We start from the raw sequence: 17,910 nt of genomic DNA, 5'->3' as shown, positions 1-17,910 counted from the left end.
TTTGTACAGAATTTATTAATACAAATTCAGTTGTTTGATGCCAGTTATCTTAATTATTAGGAACATGACTCGTTTAATTTGACAAACAGTGGAAACTAGTGATTAACATAATCAAAAGTGGAAATTGGCCAAGCTATACACATGCACACACAGAGCAGCAGCAGCAGCAGTGGAAGCAGAGTTCAAAGAACTCAATTCTCCAAGAAGAGACTTTAGTTTTTTATCCAAAAAGTCTGTTTATTATTGATTATCTTTGTTATTCACTTGCCTTGAGAATTTTTTAAAAAATGATTAGGAATTCCATATGCTTAGCCATAAGTATGTTACTCCCTTAAAAATATTTAAATCAGAATTTGAAAGATAATGCAAAAATCATAAATTCTCAAGTCTTGTTTTAATCATAAAATGTTAAAATATGTTGATAGGACTTGTCTTAATATCAAAGTCAAAAATACTGAGAAAAGTGCTGAATTAGTATTAATTTAGAACAGGATTACATGAAACTTTAACCTTATCTTGATCCTAAAAATCTTAGGATGTACAACAGTTTGGATGACTGGATGGTATATATATATATATATATATATATATATATATATATATATATATATATATATATATATTTTTTTTTTTGTGGTATTGGGGATGGAACCCTTCTACCTCTGGGCTACACTCCCAGACCTATTTTTTTAAATATATTTTATTTGGAAACAGGGTCTCTTAAGCCAGTAAGGCTGACTTCGAACCTCCTTCTCTGCTTCCCAAGTGTGGGGATTACAAGCGTGTGCTACCACGCCCGGCTTACATGGTGTATTTTCATATCATATATTGTTTCATATGATTTGTAACACACATGTAGCATGGTGTAATAGAAAGGAGACTGTGAGAAACTGAAATTAGAAGACCTAGCTTTAAATTCTGACCTCCAACAGCCATGTGGCCTTTAAGAAATTCATTTACTTTTAGCCTTCTTGAGCCTCACTTTCAACATAAATAAAATAGTTAATAATTCCTTCACTTATCACAGGCTAGTCAGAGCATATTAGTGGACTATAAAATTTCCCAGTGTCTATATTGCCTATCCTGTAACTGGAAAGATATTTCTAGTGCAGTACTTGAACAATAGTCACATATAAATATTACGTTTCTCTGTGTCTGCTTTATTCACTAGGTTTTTGTTAGAATCAAAATGTTATAATGTAAACTATTAAGCATGTGTCTGGTGTGTTTATATAAAGGTAATATATAGTATTTACATAAATATATTCATTAGTGTGACAACAAATTTCAGAATTTTCTACCATCCAAGACTCAAGCAACCACATTTTTTTAACTAGAATATTCAGAATTTTTCTGGTGGAGTTTCTTTTTGATCATACATATTCTTTATGGTTAAACATAGAATTATACCATGAAGCTCTTTATTTTTAAAAAGAGCAAACATTTCTCCCTTTGATATAAAGTTTAAAGAATTTCTCATTTTTTCATCAAATAATGCTGCTTTAATTAAATTGGGCATTTGAGGAAAATGTATTTGCAAAACTAATTAGAAAAAGAGAATAAATGTTGGTAAATATAGCTTTTATGTATTATTCATAAAGAAAAGAATTTGAGCCTAATTTATAAACAAATCTCCAATTTATATTTGGTTGAGGTTAATAAAGTAAAATTAGTTTGTATAGTCTCAAATATGCATTAAGTAAAGAGTTATGGAGAGATTAAATAAGATGGGGACATTATGCTAAGTGATATCAGCAGTTTCCAAGGTCAAGGGTCATATGTTTTCTGTCATGTGTGGAAGCTAGAGAGAATATAGGAAAGGAAAGGGGCTTCATGAAGGAGAGACATCAGTAGAGTGTGGAAGTTAGGGGAGGGAGGAGGAGATGAGGGAAGGAGAGTTAAGGAAAGAAACAACCAAATAATGTCATATTCCTGTACAAAGGGATCACTACCAATCTCACTAGCATGGACAAGGAGGGAAGAGGGAAGCAGTGGGGTGGGATGCAGAGGGAAACATACCAGGGAATGCCATGTGCATGTATGAACATGTATGTCACTTTGTACATCACAGTGATGCATAACTACTTTTCAAGAATACAATTCTTGAAAATTAAAAATATGGGAGGGGGTCTTTTTGAGAAAGTGTAGTTTATTTTTTGTTCAAATAAAAAGTTTACTTTTGCTGGGCGTGGTGGCGTACACTTGTAATCCCAGCATTTGAGAGGCTGAGACCAGAGGATCGCGGTTCACGGACAGCCTCAGCTACTTAGTGAGGCCCTTCGCAACTCAGTGAGACCCTGTTTCAAAAACATAAAGAATAAAAAATAGAGCAGGGTCTGTAGCTCGGAGGTCAAATGCTTCTGAGTTCCATCCCCCGACCTGCAAAAAAAAAAAAAAAAAAGTTTACTTTTTAAGAAACTTGAATCAGTGGAGAGTCTGTGAGTGGTGGAGATCTTTAATTATTCTATAAGCACTCTAAGCACTGATATCCACAATAATGCCTTTCATAGACCTCAACTGGTGGATGCTGTCACCTCTGCTCAGACTCCAGCCTCCTTAGAAGCCATTCTGGACTTCCTGGATTTTAAAAGTGACAGTAGCATTATCCTCCAAGAGAGGTTTCTCTACGCCTGTGGATTTGCCTCCCATCCTGATGAAGAACTCCTGAGATCACTCATTGTAAGTCAAGTGGACACTGGCCAAACCAAGACTCTTAAGCTGCTGAAACAAAAACAAAAATCCCCTTAAAAATGTAAGCAGTAAACCAGATACAGTGGCACATACCTGTGATCCTGGCACTTGGGAGGCTGTGAGAGGAGGATCCCAGGTTTAAGGCCAATCTCAACAATTTAGTGAGACCCTGTTTCAAAATAAAAAATACAAAAGGCTGGGGGTACAGCTCAGTAGTAGAGCAACCCTAGGTTCAATCCCCAGATTCCCAATAACCTCACCATCTCTAAAAAGAATATAAGCTGTAGTTAAAAGTTGTTCAGATCTGAATAAAGTCTATAAACTAGAACTTTTTAAGCACCTACATTCAATTTTTTTGAGGTACCAGGGATGGAACCCATGGGCATTGTACCTCCAAGCTACAACCCCAGACCTATTTTTTCATCTTTTTTATATTTATTTATTTATTTAATTATTTATTTATTTATTTATTTATTTATTTATTTATTTATTTATTTGGTGGTACTGGGGTTCCTGGAAACCCTTCTCTGGGCTACACTCCCAGACCTATTTTGTATTTTTATTTTGGAAACAGGGTCTCTTAAGCCAGTACGGCTGGCTTCAGACCTGCGTGATCCTCCTGTCTCCGCCTCCCAAGCGCAGGGATTACAAGCCTGCGTCACCATGCCCAGCTTAGTCTTTTTTTATTTTTGAAACAGGGTCCCACTGAGTTGCAAAGGGCCTCATTAAGTAGCTGAGGCTATCTGTGAACCATGATCCTCTGGTCTCCACCTCCCAAATGCTGGGATTACAAGCATACGCCACCATGCCCAGTCCACATTCACATTTGACTGGATTATTTTCTATCCACTAATTATTAACTGTATGGTAAATTATTTCACTTAGCATTGTTATAATCCCATTAATTAGTGTAAACCAAACTTTATGGAAAACTAAAGATTGTGTTCACCTATCATGTGGTATAGGACAAAAATTTATAGGGGAGAAGTCTAGGTTATGTGTCAATGACCAATTTTTAACAATCTGCTTTTATTTTAAAAATATTCAAAAACATATTCATCGCAGAAATATAGTTCTTCCAATAATTAAAAAATCCTTTTGGAAATAAAAACTAGACTTCTCTTAAGTCCAAGAATTTTTTTTGAGAAGGTACATTTGTCCACTTGTGATCTAGTACAATAGTTCATAATCTTTGGGGAAATAATCCTATGTGAGAATATAATAAAGGCAACAACGCCCCTATTTATTCTTAGATAGAACTTTACAAACTTCTTTTGGTTCACTGACTAACCAAGTGACTCCAATCCATAAACACTTAGAGTTCCTAAACCATGAAAGAAAACATTCCTATGAACATTTCATTCATATTTAGTGAATTTCTTTTTTAATACATTTTTATCGGTACATTATAGTCTCACATCATACTATGGTTCATAGTGAGAGAGACATACATGCACACGGCAAAGTGTCTCAAAAGCAAAATTCAAAGTTTGCTCTCTAGGGACATATAACATTTTTCTCAGGTATTGGTTACGTCTTAGTTGAAATTTTTCCATTGGAAATGTTTCAATGTCTTGACACGTTTTATTCCTGTTTGGTTAATAGAGTAGGTTCAAGGGTTCCTTTGCGAGCAATGACATCAGAGAAACTGTCATGATCATCATCGGAGCCCTGGTCAGGAAGCTGTGCCAGAATGAAGGCTGCAAACTCCAGGTAAGTGGGAGCAACCTCCTGGGTGCCGCTGTTAATCCTCACCTGGCTGCTGGCTCCCAGGCCCCCAGCCCAACTCTGCTTTTCCTTTTTGCATAATTATTATTGGCATCTAATATACTTTACAATTTTAAGTTCTTTTTATATTTATTGCTGTTTCTGCAAGCCCCATGGAGAAATGAATCTTTATTTCCTTCAACCCCAATTGCATAAAATGGCACCTGGTACATAGATAATTATCAATAAATACTTGATAGAAATGGAATAATCCATTAATCTCCCTGTCAATATATATTTATTGAGGGCTCCTATCTACCCAAGTGTTTTGGTCTTTGTTTTATTTTCAATTGGCAAATGATAACTATATATTTCTGGGGTAAAATTGATAAATTTATACTTTGCCGAGAAATAAAATTTGGTTAATTAATATATCCATCACCTCAAATACTTATTGTTTCTTTGTGATAAGAACATTTAAGACCCGTTCTTGTAATACATTATTACTAACTATGGTCAGCCTACTGTATAATCTCCAAAACCTATTCCTCCTGTCTAACTGAAACTTAGCATCCTTTGACCCACATCTCACCTTTCCCCGTTCCCCTCCCCCTGTTCCACTTTCCCCAGCCTCCAGCAGCCACCATTCTACTCTCTACGTACTTGTATGAGTTTCACTTCTTAGATTATACATATAAAGGATATCATGTGGCATTTCTCTCTCTGTGCCTGGTTTAATTCACTTAGCATAATGTCCTTCAGGTTCATCTATTTTTTTTGCAAATGACAGAATTTCCTATATTTTGAAAACTTGATATATCATATTTTTATATATCACATTTAAAAAATTCATTCATTCTTGGCTGTCATGATATTGCTGCAGTGAACACAGGAGTGAGATCTCTCTTCAACGTATTTGTTTGTTTCCTTTGGATAAATACAAACAAGTAGGGTTGCTAGTTCATATGTTAATTATATTTTTAGGTTTATTTTTTTGCGGTACTGGGGATGAAACCCAGGGTCATTCTACCTCCAACCTACATCCCCATCCCTATTTTTTTATTCTTTATTTCGAAACAGGGTCTCACTAAGTTGTGGGAAGCCTCACTAAGTAGCTGAGGCTGTCCACTAACCACGATCCTCCTGTCTCAGCCTCCCGAGTCCTGGGGGTTTACAAGTGTGCGCCACCACGCCTGGCTTATTTTTAGTTTTTTGAGGAACCTTCATACTGTTTTCTAAAATATCTGTACTAATCTACAGTACTGCCAAGAGTAAGCAAGGGTTACCTTTCTCTCCATATCCTTGCCAACACTTTTTATCTTTCAACTTTTTTATTATATCCAATGTAATAGATGCGACATGGTGCCTAATTATGGTTTTAATTTACATCTCACTGATGATTAGATGTTGAACTTCTTTTCATTTATCTAGTGATCATTTGCATGTCTTCTTTGATGAAATGTCTGTTCAGATCCTTTTTTGTTATTGAGTAATTTGAGTTCCTTATATATTTGAGAAATTAACCCTTTATTTGATGTATGATTTACAAATAATTTCATTCTATTGGTTGCCTCTTCACTCTATTTTCTATTGTGTGTGTGTGTGTGTGTGTGTGTGTGTGTGTGTGTGTGTGTGTGTGTCTGGGGATGGAACCCAGGGGCATTTGACCTCCGAGCTACACCCTCTGCCCTATTTTTTATTCTTTATCTTGAAACCGGGTCTCACTGAGTTGCAAAGGGCCTCACTAAGTAGCTGAGGCTGTCCGCGAACCACAGTCCTCCAGTCTCAGCCTCCCGAATGCTGGGATTACAAGCATGCGCCACCATGCCTGGCTCTATTTTTAATTTTTTTTTATTGGTGCATTGTAGTCATATATCTTAAGGGGTACACGGTGACAGAGGCATACATGCTCTTCCCCCCTTCCCACCTCCTTCCTTCCCAATCCCTCCTTCTCATGTTTGGCTTAGTGATTGACTTTGATATGCTATGAATGAATGTCATATACATTAGGGAATTTCCTTCTTCCCCTTCTCTCCCCCTCAGTTAAGTCGCCTTATTTGCTCATCTATGGTTTCTCCTTCCTCATCTAGAGTTCCTCCTGTGACCCTGTTTCTTCCCAGCTTCTGCATATTAGGGAGAACATCCGATATTTTACTTTTTGTGTCTGACTGATTTCACTTAGCGTATTGCTTCCTTCGCTTTGCAGAAGCTTTTTGATTTGACACAATCTCGTTTGTCTATTTTTACTTTCATTGCCTGTGCTTTTGAGGTCATATCCAAGGAACCCGCCCTTATCCATATCATAGAGCTTTCCCACCTCATTCTCTTCCAGAAACACCATAGTCTCAGGGGTTACATTTAGGTTCTGTTACACTCTGAGTTTATTCTTTGAGAAGCGTCAGTCATTGTCCTTCCATATCTAGATGCTAGTTTTCCCAACACCATATATTGAAGAGATTGTTCTTCCCCCATTATACGTTCTTGACCCCTTTATGGAAAACAACTTTACCACACTGTGTAGGTTTATTTCTGGCCTCTTTAACCTATTCCAAAGGTCAATGTTTTTGCATTTATGCCAGTACCATGCTGATTTTATGACCATGGCTTTGTAATATACTTTAATTTATTTTTTTGTGGGTCTGGAGATGAAACTCAGGGGCATTCAACCTCCAAGCTACACTCCCTGCCCTATTTCATATCCTTTATATTGAAACAGAGTCTCGCTAAGTTGCGAGGGCCTCACTAAGTATCTGAGGCTGTCCTTGAACCACAATCCTCCCGGTCTCAGCCTCCCAAATGCTGGGATTACAAGTGTGAGCCACCACGCCCGTCTTGTAATATATTTTTAAATCCAGTAGCGTGATGCCTTCAGCTTTGTTCTTTATGTTCAAGATTGTTGGCCATGTAGGATCTTTCATGATTCCATTTGGATTTTAGAGTTGTTTTTCTTAGTTCCATGAAGAATGTCATTCATATGTTGGTCGAGATTGCATCTAATCTGTAGATCCCTTCAGATAGTTATATTTTAACAATATTTGTTCTCCTAATCCATGAGCAGGAGATGGCTTTCCATTTCTCTGTGTCATCATCAGTTTCTTTTTTCAATGTCTTATAGTTTCCAGTATACAAATCTTTCACTTCCTTCATTAATGTACTCTTAAGTATTTTTCATTCTATTATAAATGAGATTGTTTTCTTCATTTCTGTTTCAAATAGTATGTATTTAAAAATGCTACTAGTTTTTATATTTCGTGATTGCATTCTGCAACATAACAATTCATTTATCAGCTCCAACATTTATTTGGTGGAGGCTTCAGGGATTTCTACAAAAAAGTTGTTTGTTTAGCAAATAGGTGATTTCACTTATTTCCTTTCCTACTTAAATACCTTTTGTTTCTTATTCTTGTCTAATTTCTCTGGATATGACTTCCAATATGATAATGAACAGAAGCGAAGCTAATGGGAATTTTTGTCTTGTTCCTGACCATAGAAAAGAAGCCTTCAACTTTTCACCCTTGAGTATGTGAGCTATGTGTTTGTCATATATAGCCTTTATGGTGTTGAGGAACATTCTTTTTTATCCTAGTTTGTTAGAAGTTTTATTATCATTATCAGAAAAGAATATTACATTTTGTCAAATGCAATATTCTGCTTCTCTTGAGATAATACTATTATTTTTGGCCTTTATTCTGTTGGTATGTTGAATCACCTTTTTTGACTTGCGTATGTTCAGCCATCTTTGCATCACAGGGATAAATCCCATTTGAGCATGATGAATGAATGATTTTTTAATGTACTGTTGCTAGGATTTAATTGAGGATTTTTAAATCTGTGTATAGCAGTGACACAGGTCTCTAGTTTTTATTTGTTTGTTTTTGTATTTGTTTGCTTACTTGTTTGTTTTCTGGTAGTGTCTTTGTCCAGCTCTTCTATTAAGGTAATTCTGTCCTTATAAAATGAGTTTTATCCTCTTCAACCTTTCGGGAGAATTTGAAAAAGATTTGTATTAGTTTTATAAATAATTGGAAAAATTCAGCTGTGAATCCATCTGGTCCTGGGCTTTTTCTTGATAAAAGATTATTAGTTGCTGATTTAATTTCCTGGAAGCTCATTATTTGTCTTTAAGATTTTTTATTTCTTCATAATTCGGTTTGGGCAGATAAATGTTTCAAGGAATTTATCCATTTCTCCTAGGTTGCTCAATTTGTTTGTGTATATGTAAGTTTCTCATAGCAATCTTTTAACTTTTGTGTTTGTATCATTGAGTCGTAATGTCTCCTCTTTCACCCTAATTTCCTCTTTTTTTATTTTATCTTTTTAAATTTAGGTATGAGCTTATGTTTCCCAAAATAATCTTTAGTTTCACTGATAGTTTGTATTTTTCTATATTATTTAATTCTTTCCTGATCTCTTGCTAATTTGGAGCTCAGTGTGTTCTTTTCCTAGTTCTGTATAGTGTCAGATTGTTCACTTGATACCTTTCTTCTGTTTGGATGTAGGCATTTAATGCTATAAACTTCCCTCTGATAACTGCTTTTGATGCAACTCATAAGTTTTGGTAGATAGTGTTTTCATCTTAATTTGTCTCAAGATGTGTTTAAATTTCCTTTTTAATGTCTCCTTGACTCAGTAGTTGTTTAGTATCATACTGTTTAATTTCCACATTTTTGTTAATTTTCCTTGATTGTTCTTGTTATTGATTTCTAGTTTTAGACCAGTATAAATAGAAAAATATTTTATATGATTTCAATCTTTTTAATTTGTTAAAACTTGTTCTATGATTGAGGATATAATCTATCCTGGAAAGTTTTCTCTTTGTACTTGAGAATATCTGTTCTGTAGTTATTGGATGGAATGTTCTATGTCTCTGTTAGGTACTTGGTCTTAAGTGTAGTTCAAGTCCAGTGTTTCTTTACTGATTTTCTTTTAGGATGATCTCTTTGTTGTGAAACTGGGAAATTAAAATTCTCCTACATTTTATTTATTTATTTTTATTTGTTTACTTATTTATTTATTTTGCAGTACTAGAGATGGAACCCAAGGGCGTTGTACCTCTGAACTACATACCCCCGACCTATTTTTTAAGTATTCTTTTTTTTTTTTTTTTTTTTTGCGGGTCTGGGGATGGAACCCAGGGGCATTTGACCTCTGAGCTACACCTCCTGCCCTATTTTTTATTATTTATTTTTTTAAATTTTATTTATATGTGGAACATATTGAAAATGATATAGATGTAGACTGTGCTTGGTACCCTCCCCCCACTTTTCTCCCCCCCAACAATGAGTGTCCAAGTCAACCATGCTATATTCACACTTTTATACATATTTGGATGTAGCTCCTCCATTAATCAACCTCAGCTTTATTCTTTATTTTGAAACAGGGTCTTACTAAGTCACAGAGAGCCTCACTAAGTAGCTGAGGCTGTCTGTGAAACATGATCCTCTGGTCTCAGCTTCCCTAATGCTGGGATTACAAGTGTGCGCCACCACACCTGGCCATAAAATTCTCCTACATTTTGCTGCTGCAGTGTGTATCTCTTCAGATCTTTCAATACTTGCTTTATCTGCTTAGGTGCTCTACTGTTGGGCACATATATGTCCATAAGTGTTATGGCATCTTGATAAGTTTAGCCCTTAATTACCAGTTAATTACCTTTTTTTGGTCTGTAATCAGCTTTGTGTATTAATTAATTAATTTATTTATTTATACTGGGGGTGAAACACAAAGGTATTCTACCTCCAAGCTATACCCCCAGCCCTATTTTTTATTCTTTATTTTTGAAACAGGGTCTCACTGAGTTGCAAAGTGCCTCACTAAGTAGCTGAGGCTGTCCAAGAACCCCTATCCTCTTGTCTCAGCCTCCCAAATGCTGGGATGACAAGCATGCACCACCACCCCTGGCTTCCAGCTTTGTGTATTTAGTATAGTGCTTGTTATCTAGAACAAATGTAGTCTGCAGTTTGGAGTTTTTGTGGTGGAAGTTTAGTTGTTTCTGATCACTTAGAACCTTGTGTCTTATTTTAAATTTCGTTTTCTCAAAGCTTCTCTACTTTTCTGAGTGGGGTATCAATTTTGATATCTTTTTTTGTTTAAAAAAAGCAAAAATACTCTGTAAGCATAACTAAAAATGGAAAATCCAAATATATTAAAATCAAATACAGCCTATTTTCTATAATGCAAACAGAGTAAAGATGCTGAATATATAAAATGTCTTTTTTTCTTTCTATATCAACATAGAGTCAGCATCCATTTCTACCACAGAAAGACATCACTATATTATTTTGCTTACTAAGTCTCTGCTATTAAAAACAAATGTAGCAAATGTTCTTGAAACCAAATGATTTCACAAGATGCAGGCCCTAAATAGAATATACACCAAGTCTGAAAAAGATCACTTAAAACAGAGGGATTGGAAATAAGCATTAGGTCTAGAATAAATCAATTTTAGTTTTATTTAAAAATTTCTTTAAAATTTTCTACTCAAAAACACTCATCTATGTTTTGGCCAAATTGAAGATATATGAAAGGAAGAAACTGATGTATTCTTAGTACAATTTTAAAGACATTGGAGAACTATGAACAGGGCGTGGTGGTACACACTGTAATTCCAGTACTTGGGAGGCTGAAGCAAGAGGATTGCAGGTTGCGGACAGCCTCAGCTACTTAGTGAGGACACTCCACAACCTTTATTTTGAGACCCTGTTTCAAAATAAAGAATAAAAATAGGGCTGGGAGTATAACTCTGAGGTAAATGCCCCTGGGTTCCATCTCCAGTGCAACACACACACACAAAGAGAAGTATGAAACTGAATACTTTTCAATTTACAATTCATGTATTAAATATCTTGACTAAAGACAAAATCCACATGTAAAAACATTCATTTAGCAATATTTAATGAGCATCCACTCTGTGCTAGACATGATGCTATTCCTTTAATATAGAGATACATAAAATATTCTACTATCCTAAAAGAACTATTTGTGTGTTCATCAAATACAAACAGGTAGATACAGTTGGACCTCTGTTTGTGTGTGTTCCCCCATCCAGAATTCAACCAACCATGCATTAAAAATATTAGAGGAAAATTGCTTCGGTAAGAAACATGTACAGATTATTCCTTTTGTCATTATTCCATAAGCAATACAGTATGGCAACTATTTACATTGTATTAGGTATTGGATATAATTTAGAGCTGATTTAAAGTATATAGAAGGGTGTGTGTGTATATGAGATGCAAATACTATACTATTTTACAAATACATGGAGATTTTGTATCCCTAGGAGGTCCTAGAACCATTCCTGCATGGATACTGAGGGAACTAAACAGAAACGCATCTGTTTATCTGAGAATGCAGAACTTCAGCAACCTTTTCTGTTTGAAGGTTCTGGGTAAATTTTCACCAAAATAGTAATATTTGAGCTAAATCTAGGAAAGGTTTTAAGTAAAGAGATCAAAGTATGGAATAAAGGACATTCTAGGAGAAATACAGCAATGTATGAAAAGGCCCAAGCGAGCTGGGAATACTTGGGAAGGGTGAGAAATTCTGTAGAGCTACACAAAATATATATGCTCATGAGAGCAGATAGGTGGTGGTGAAGATAAAACAGAGAGGGAAAAGGTGAGAAAACATAATCCTTATTAATAATAAGCCAGGGACTCTGGCCTTTGTTCTAGAGAACAAAAGGGGACTGGTGAAGTTTTTAAGCAGTTGAATAACATACTCATAATTTTTTATGTAAGAAGCAACATTGTATATCGATTGGCTGTATTAGTAGTCATTGAGATCTGCCTGGAAGCACTTTTAAATAACTTTGGCAAGCTTAGTAATTAAAGGTCTGAATTTATGTATGGGCAAGGGAGTGAGAGGAGGAGGCAGATTCAAGTCATCTAAGTAGATTCAATAGTATTTAGTGATTGATGACTTGGTGATTCCAAAGCGTCCAGGTATGGCAGTGTCAGCCATGTAATCAAAATTTCTAGAGTCTGGTTTTGGAGTAGGAGAAAGACAAATTTGTCTTGGACATTTTAAGTTTGAAAGTTGTCCAGAAGGCAGATGGTTGTGACCATCTGGAACTCAGGGGAGAAGTTAGAGCCAGGAGCGGGGTGGCTGAAATTTTGGAAGAGACCAATTACCAAGGCTTGCAGCATGAAAAGGAGTTTAAGTTGTTCTGGTAACGGGACAGCTTAGTTTTCATTATATCTTCTAATTACCTTGTAAGCTGCAAACTATCCTCTATCACTGTCATTAAAACTTGTTAATGTTTTTGAGCAACTTTTTTTTCTTTTAAGCATATTTTTCAGATAGTGAGAATTGGACACCAGATAGACTGTAGTAAATGTTCAAAATTTTCTTTAAATTTTCTACTATGGCCAATTTGAAGATTACACACACACACACACACACACACACACACACACACAATATGTCCTGGAAACCACTGCATACTGGTAAACAGAGATCTTTTCTTTTATATCTACATATAAAAGAAAGAAATGATGTATTCTAAGGACAAATATAAGTTATTTCCTTGGCACACAATACTTATGCTGCCCAAAATATATCTACTATTCTCTCCAGGTGTATAGCTTTTTAGCAATTAATAGCATGAAAGCTTTTACCTTCTGACAGTCTGAATGGCAGGTAGACAGATTCACAACCAGGACTAAGCCCCAAACTGACCTTCTATTTGTTTTTGTTTTTTGTTGTTGTTGTTTACATTTTGGCCTCCCTGCATCCGAGTTTTGTTCTTCCTCAAAGTTGTATTTGAGCTGGGCGTGGTGGTGCACACTTGTAATCCGGCACTTGGGAGGCTGAGACAGGTTCAAAGCCAGCCTCAGCTACTTAGTGAGGCTCTCGGCAACTTAGTGAGACCCTGTTTCCAAATAAAGTATAAAATAGGTCTGGGAGTATAGCCCAGAGGTAGAAAGCCTCTGGGATCCACCCCCAGTACCACCAAAAAAAAAAAAAAAGTTGTATTTGAAAAAATACAAACCTATAGAAAGTTCCAAGGATGGTAAAGTCATAAACATGCTAATAGTCTTTATCTATATTCACTAATTTCTAATATATTGACATATTTACGTTACCTTATTCTGTTTTATTTTATTTGAATCAAGCCTTATGAGAGTGAGTTGCAGATATCTGATATTTTACCCTAAGTATTTTTACTTATTACTTGAGCCATTGTACTAGGCTCTTATAATGAAAAAATACACTTATTTATTAAACTGCAAGTTCACGCTGATGTTTCTAATTCTAATCTAACACTAAAAGATTCTTTTTCTTCTTCTTCTGTTTCATAATTATATCTTCCTTCTCTCACAGACAAAATCATGGATTTTGAAAGCATCACTATATAGATTTATTTGCTCAGTTAAAAGACTCACATAAAAATATTTTTGGAATTGATGCACCAGTTACACTACAAAAGCAACTGTTCAGTACAAGACTCCATTACAGAGTTTTTGTCCTTAGGATGTACTGTGTTGAAAGTATACAGTCTGAGTCCAGCACTCAACCGTTGATTAGAGTAATTCTTTTTTTTTTTTTGTCATCTTCTGTTTAATTATATTCTCAATTTAATAAGTATTTAGGTATATTTTTGAATTTATGTTTGAATTGAATTTTATAGGTTTCCATCCTTGTTGACTTAGCTTTATTTTTTGAGTATATCACATGTTGATTTGGTTAAAAAGCCAGAACTATATTTCTTTTCTTTTCTTTTCTTTTTTTTTTTTTGAGGAAACCCAGGGGCATTCTACCTCTGAGGTATACCCCCAGCCCTGTTTTTTATTCTTTATTTTGAAAGAGGGTCTCACTGAGTTGCAAAGGGCCTCACTAGTAGCTGAGGCTGTCCGTGAACCATGTTTACAAGTGTGTGCCACCACAGCCAGCTTCAAAACTATATTTTAAAAATATCCTCATAGCAGTCTCAATTCCTTCCTTTCCTTTCCACCTGATTTACCTGTGTTCTGTAGATGAGCATTACCATTGGTTTTTACTTTATTCTTTTTATATTTTTCACAACAGTAAACAGAGACCCATACACACGCACATTCTTATTTATTTTTTCTTGTACAAAATATAGCACTTTACTTATCCTCCTTTGTATCTTATCTTTTACACTTAACAATATATTCTGGAAACCACTTCATACTGGTAAACAAAGATCCTTCTTATCCCTTTTTATAACTGCTTAGTGCTCAATTGTGTCAATGGGCGATTTATTCAATATTTCCTATACATGGTAATGTTGATGGTTTCTACTGTGTGGCTATGATTACAAATAATGCAAAATAAATAATCTTAGGCATGTTTTTTCTTTATTGTTGGACTGTAGCTTCAGGGATAGGGCTGCAGATCAAAATGGAGTTTTGTTAGCTTTTGTCAAATTATCTTCCATATTAATGGTACCATTTCATGTTTTTACCAGCAATACACAAGAATGCCTATTTCCCCACAATTTTATCAACAAAATATATTATCTAGCTTGTTTTTTTTTAGCAAATTTAGTTGTTGGCAAATATCACTTGCTGATTATGTGTGAAGTTTGTTTTCTGTTTGTGGCTTTTTTGTGTATGTTTTCTCCCCCCTTTCAGTCTTCAGTGTGTGTGTGTGTGCGTGCACATATACACACCTGTAGCCTGATTTCAGAGTTAACAAATCTTGTAGATGAATTAGATCTTAGGAATTTTTACTTGAAAGATGACAGTCCATAAAACACACGTAGTAGCAAAGATAAGACCAGAACTCAAATGCCTCTATTTCTAATTTGTCTTTCCATTAAATATCACCAAACTATCAACTTTTCCCCTATCTCTCCCTCCCTTCCTTCCTTCCTTCCTTCCTTCCTTCCTTCCTTCCTTCCTTCCTTCCTTCCTCCTCCTTCTTTCCTTTCCTCCTTCCTTCCTTTCTTCCCTTCTTTCTTTCTTCCTCTCCAGGCCTGGAGGAAAAAAGACCTTTTCTAAATTGCTTAACATGTTTGAAAAATACCTAGCAAAGTACTTACCACATGGAAGGCACTTAAGGAATATTTTTAAACTATATGGCAGCCTTAATTAAATTTAGAATTAAGTGAAAACAAGCACTTTTAAAAGACTTTGTGTGTCAAGCTCTCAGTACTTTCAGTCCAGTTGTTATATAAGGTATAAGGTGACACACAAACTCTGTCCAACTGCTTTAGAAATTCAGTAAATAGGAAGTTTTAAAAATAATCCATTGCAAAACAACTTAAAAGTAGCTTTACGCTTTCAGAGTGTATTCGAAACTACATATGCCCATCATTGGTTGTGCTCATTGCTTATTAGGAATGTGTTTATATATGATTTTTTTTAAAGATGCAATACCTTTACTTGTTCACTCTCATTGTATGTAGCATCAGGCAACCAATGCAAATCTTTCTAAAACTGCAGGTTGCTTTCTTGTTTTATGTATAGTCTCATATGTCTAAAGTACATGATTTTTATAGGCAGTAGTTGAAGCCAAGAAGTTAATCCTGGGAGGACTTGAAAAAGCAGAGAAAAAAGAGGACATTATGATGTACCTGCTGGCTCTGAAGAATGCCCTGCTTCCTGAAGGCATCCCAGCCCTTCTGAAGTATGCGGAGGCAGGAGAAGGACCTGTCAGCCACCTGGCCATCACCACTCTCCAGAGATACGATGTTCCTTTCATCACAGACGAGGTGAGACCACTAGGAATGTTCGCAGCGTTAACAGAAGGGAAGAGCACTTCTGAACATGAACCTAATGCAAATCCCTCTCAAGCAATGTTATTTTCCTAAATGGTCTCTTTCTTCTGCTTAGAAATAACTTTTAATTGCATTTAAGACTATTCTAAAACAGCCTTACATTTTGAATAGTTAATATCCTCTATCTTGAAGCATAAATATGGAAGTATATTCTTTTATTTTAAGAAACATTTTGTTTTGTTTTGTCTTTTGTTTTTTGTGATGCCAAGGATTGAATCCAGGGGCATTCTACCTCCAAGCTACATTATTTGTTCATATAACTGCATTTTCAGGAAGTTATCAAAATTAAAACTTTGTAGCCAGATGTGGTGTCAAACTCCTGTAATCAGATTAGTGTTTTGAGGACAGCGTCATCAAGTAGTGAGGCTCTCATCAACCTAGCAAGACCCCATGTCAAAAATAAAATAAAATAAAATAGGGCTGGGTATGTAGCTTGGAGGTAGAATACCCTTGGTATTCTACAATACAATCCTCAGTAACACACACACACACACACACACACACACACACACAATTGTTAGGGCAGAGAATGTTCAGAAACCTCAGCATAAACTTTCTCTGAGTGGTGTTTAACATGGTGAATGGTATTTCAAGTTTGTACCTAAGCACCTTTCTAACAAATTTTGTAGCTAAGAGCACCTTTCTAACAAATATGGCCAACTGTGAACCATGACACCATGACAGCTATAAGTACAAGCTTTTTTTTTTTTTTTGTACCTCTGAGCTACACCTTCATCCCCCTATTTTTAGTTTTTTTTATTTTTTGAAACAGGGTCTCACTGAGTTGCGAAGGACCTCACTAAAGTAACTGAGGCTGTCCATGAACCTCGATCCTCTGGTCTCAGCCTCCCAAATGCTGGGATTACGAGTATGCATCACCACGCCCAGCTAGGTAGAGGCTGTTAAGACAGACAGGCTTGGTTTAAATTCTGGCTCTATCTTTTCCTAGTTGTTAGTTCTTGGGTGAGCTTTTAACCCTAACATTCCTGAGATCAAGGCCAAAATTTGAAGAAAATAGGAAAAGGCAAAGGGAAACAGAATTAAAAGAAATATGTATGTATAAATGCCTAGTATAGAACTCCACACATGTTATTTTCTTAGGCAATTCTAGCAGCCAATAAAATTGATTGCTGACACAGAATGCAATTGTCATAGTATATCTTCTTTGATTCTCGGGTTTTGTTTAGGAGGAAAAGACCATATATACCCTATAGCTGATAATGATGTGCCAGGTAGGCTCATCACATCTAAAAGAAGTACAATCATTGTTCTAGTCACTTTTATTTTGCTATAACAATAACTGAGGCTGAATACTTTGTAAAGTTTAGTTAGCTTAGTTTGGGGAGTTTAAGAACATGGTACTGCAAGTTTTGCAGAGGGCTTATGGGAAATGGCACCACAATGCCAGGAGTACACACAAGAGTGGAGAGTGGCACCTATGGAATAAAGATTTAGGACAGGTGCCAAGATCCCTGACAACAACCCATTACTGGAGGAACTAATCCAGTTCCATAAAACCTGCATGAATCTCTCCTGAGAATGATGCTTCATGACCTAATTCCCTTCTACTAGGTCCCACCTCTTAAGGGTTATACCACCTCAACATCGCCACACTGGGAGCCAGATTTACAGCATATGAACCTCTGGGGGACACATTCAAACACATCCAGACCATAATTACTGTGGTGCAGGATATTGATGATATTGGCAGAAGAAGAAGGGCTAAGGGTAGATTAAAACTCCATCTTCTACCTATTTTCTTT

General features: G+C 35.8%; 1 protein-coding gene across 1 annotated transcript in view; it reads left to right on the top strand.

Moving 5' to 3' along the window:
• Positions 1 to 17,910, top strand: part of MTTP (microsomal triglyceride transfer protein) — a gene marked incomplete at both ends in the record, with an annotated part of 57,706 nt that overhangs the window by 23,622 nt on the left and 16,174 nt on the right. The window contains 3 exons of the mRNA XM_080697326.1: positions 2,511 to 2,679; positions 4,297 to 4,404; positions 15,869 to 16,081. Of these exons, the coding sequence (XP_080553452.1) occupies positions 2,511 to 2,679; positions 4,297 to 4,404; positions 15,869 to 16,081 (490 nt within the window). The remainder of the gene's footprint in view (positions 1 to 2,510; positions 2,680 to 4,296; positions 4,405 to 15,868; positions 16,082 to 17,910) is intronic.

Source organism: Muscardinus avellanarius, assembly GCF_963383645.1.
Source record: "Muscardinus avellanarius genome assembly, chromosome: 6".
Classification (NCBI taxonomy): Eukaryota; Metazoa; Chordata; class Mammalia; order Rodentia; family Gliridae; genus Muscardinus; species Muscardinus avellanarius.
This window is presented reverse-complemented; position numbering and strand designations above follow the sequence as displayed.